Here is a 1,751-nt window from a genome sequence, read left to right on the forward strand (position 1 = left end):
CCCTTGTTTTTTGAGTAAGAAACTAACCTCGTTGGAACAAGGATTCCCCTTGCACTGCCCACGGCCAGCACAACTCCCCTCCCCAGGACCCCCCACCCTCACCGAGCCAGGAGGTTTGGCCCCCTCCTCTGCCAGCCTACAGCTGGGCATGTCCCAAATCCCACTGAGCAAGCATGACCCTTGAAAGCTGATGGCACAAGTCTGCACTCTGGCCCCCAGCCACGGTTTCTTAACGCCACTTGTCCACAAACAAGTGCTCCTGACATGCAGACACCTAATGAAGTGCAAGATGCTCTATCGTGGCTCAGAGGCTAGTGTGAGGGGCCCCCGGACAGCTCAGGTCTGTTGCATTCCCTCCCTGCTGTAGGTTCCCGCAGGACACGGTCACGTACTCCATTGATAGACAGTTCCTGTGGGGGGAGAGCCTGTTGGTGACACCAGTGCTGGAGCCTGGAGCAGACTCGGTGATTGGCTACTTCCCCCGAGGGCTGTGGTACGACTACTATACGGTGAGGAGCGGAGCATACTGGGAGGTTGGGCATCCTGTTGGGCACCGTACCTGACGCAGCCCCAGGAGCGTCCGGGAATTGGTGCACCAGCTGGGTCCGAAGGCTGAGCAGGGCTGGGGTGGGGCGAGGGAGCAAAGTGGAGAGGGCCAGCGCAGAAGCTGAGAGGAGCCTCCTCTGCTCTGCATCCTCCTGGCTGCAAATAGGCACCAAAAGGTCCGAGGAAGACCCAGCCAGGCACCTCCACACACAGCGTCACCCATCACCCTTGAGCCGGCACCACAGCCACCCTCAGGGGCATCAGGGAAGGGCAGTGGCCACCTTCTCATTTCTGAGCACACCCCTGACTGCCCCTTTCTGCCTCTGCAGGGCTCGTCTGTGAACAGCAGCGGGGAGATGCTGAAGATGGCAGCTCCGCTGGACCACATCAACCTGCACATCCGGGAGGGTGCCGTTCTCCCCACCCAGGTGGGTGGCCCAGGGCTGTGGGGCGGGGGTCTGCCATAGAGCATGGAGCTGCTTCAGGGGCTGCCAGCCGGCATGTCCCAACACCTGCCAGCTTAGGGAATGCAGTAACCTTCTGCTCTGGGCTGGGGAGGGGGCCCTGACCCCTCTCAAAGGCCCCATGTCTTTAACCCCCACTTCAGCTAGTGAACGCTTCTTTGGGGGACCATCAGTACCACTCCTTGTGTCCATTGCAGGGCTCACCAGAGCCTCAGTACCACCATCAGGGTCCAAGCGTGGGGTGGTCTTGGGCAGGCAGAAACGGGGCCCCTTGGCCCTTCCAGGGAGGCATGGGACTGTCCTGCAGCATCGTGAAGCAGCTCTGGCAGGTCCCAGCTCAGTGCAGCAGCAGCAGACATGATGTTGGCTTTGGGTCAGGGGCTCTAGGGGCCATTTTCCTTGGCGTCTTGCATTATCCATGTTCCATCCACCCCCATGCCCCTTGCTGCACCCCAGAGAGCTGGAGGCTTCATGCATCTAGACTGCAATAAAGCACCCAGCCACACACAGTTTCCTTCCCCACAGAAACCCGAGACCACCAGCGGGGCAAGCCGGGGGAATCCACTGCGCCTGGTTGCAGCTTTATCCCTGAACGCTGTCGCCTGGGGGGACCTCTTCTGGGACGACGGTGAGAGCCTGGACACCTTCGAGAAGGACAACTACTCCTACCTGGTGTTCAACGTCACACAGGTAGGAGGCCCCTGCGCCTGGGAGGAGGCCTTTGAGTTGTAGTGATGCATT

At 60.4% G+C, this 1,751-nt stretch overlaps 1 protein-coding gene across 1 annotated transcript in view; it reads left to right on the top strand.

The window, feature by feature from the left end:
• The window catches only part of LOC102379461 (lysosomal alpha-glucosidase-like), a 17,166-nt gene that overhangs the window by 13,510 nt on the left and 1,905 nt on the right, over nt 1-1,751 (top strand). Inside the window, exons 16-19 of the mRNA XM_025212379.1 lie at nt 7-14; nt 368-509; nt 876-974; nt 1,536-1,700. Of these exons, the coding sequence (XP_025068164.1) occupies nt 7-14; nt 368-509; nt 876-974; nt 1,536-1,700 (414 nt within the window). The remainder of the gene's footprint in view (nt 1-6; nt 15-367; nt 510-875; nt 975-1,535; nt 1,701-1,751) is intronic.

This window comes from Alligator sinensis, unplaced genomic scaffold (assembly GCF_000455745.1).
Source record: "Alligator sinensis unplaced genomic scaffold, ASM45574v1 scaffold1517_1, whole genome shotgun sequence".
In the NCBI taxonomy this organism is placed as follows: domain Eukaryota; kingdom Metazoa; phylum Chordata; order Crocodylia; family Alligatoridae; genus Alligator; species Alligator sinensis.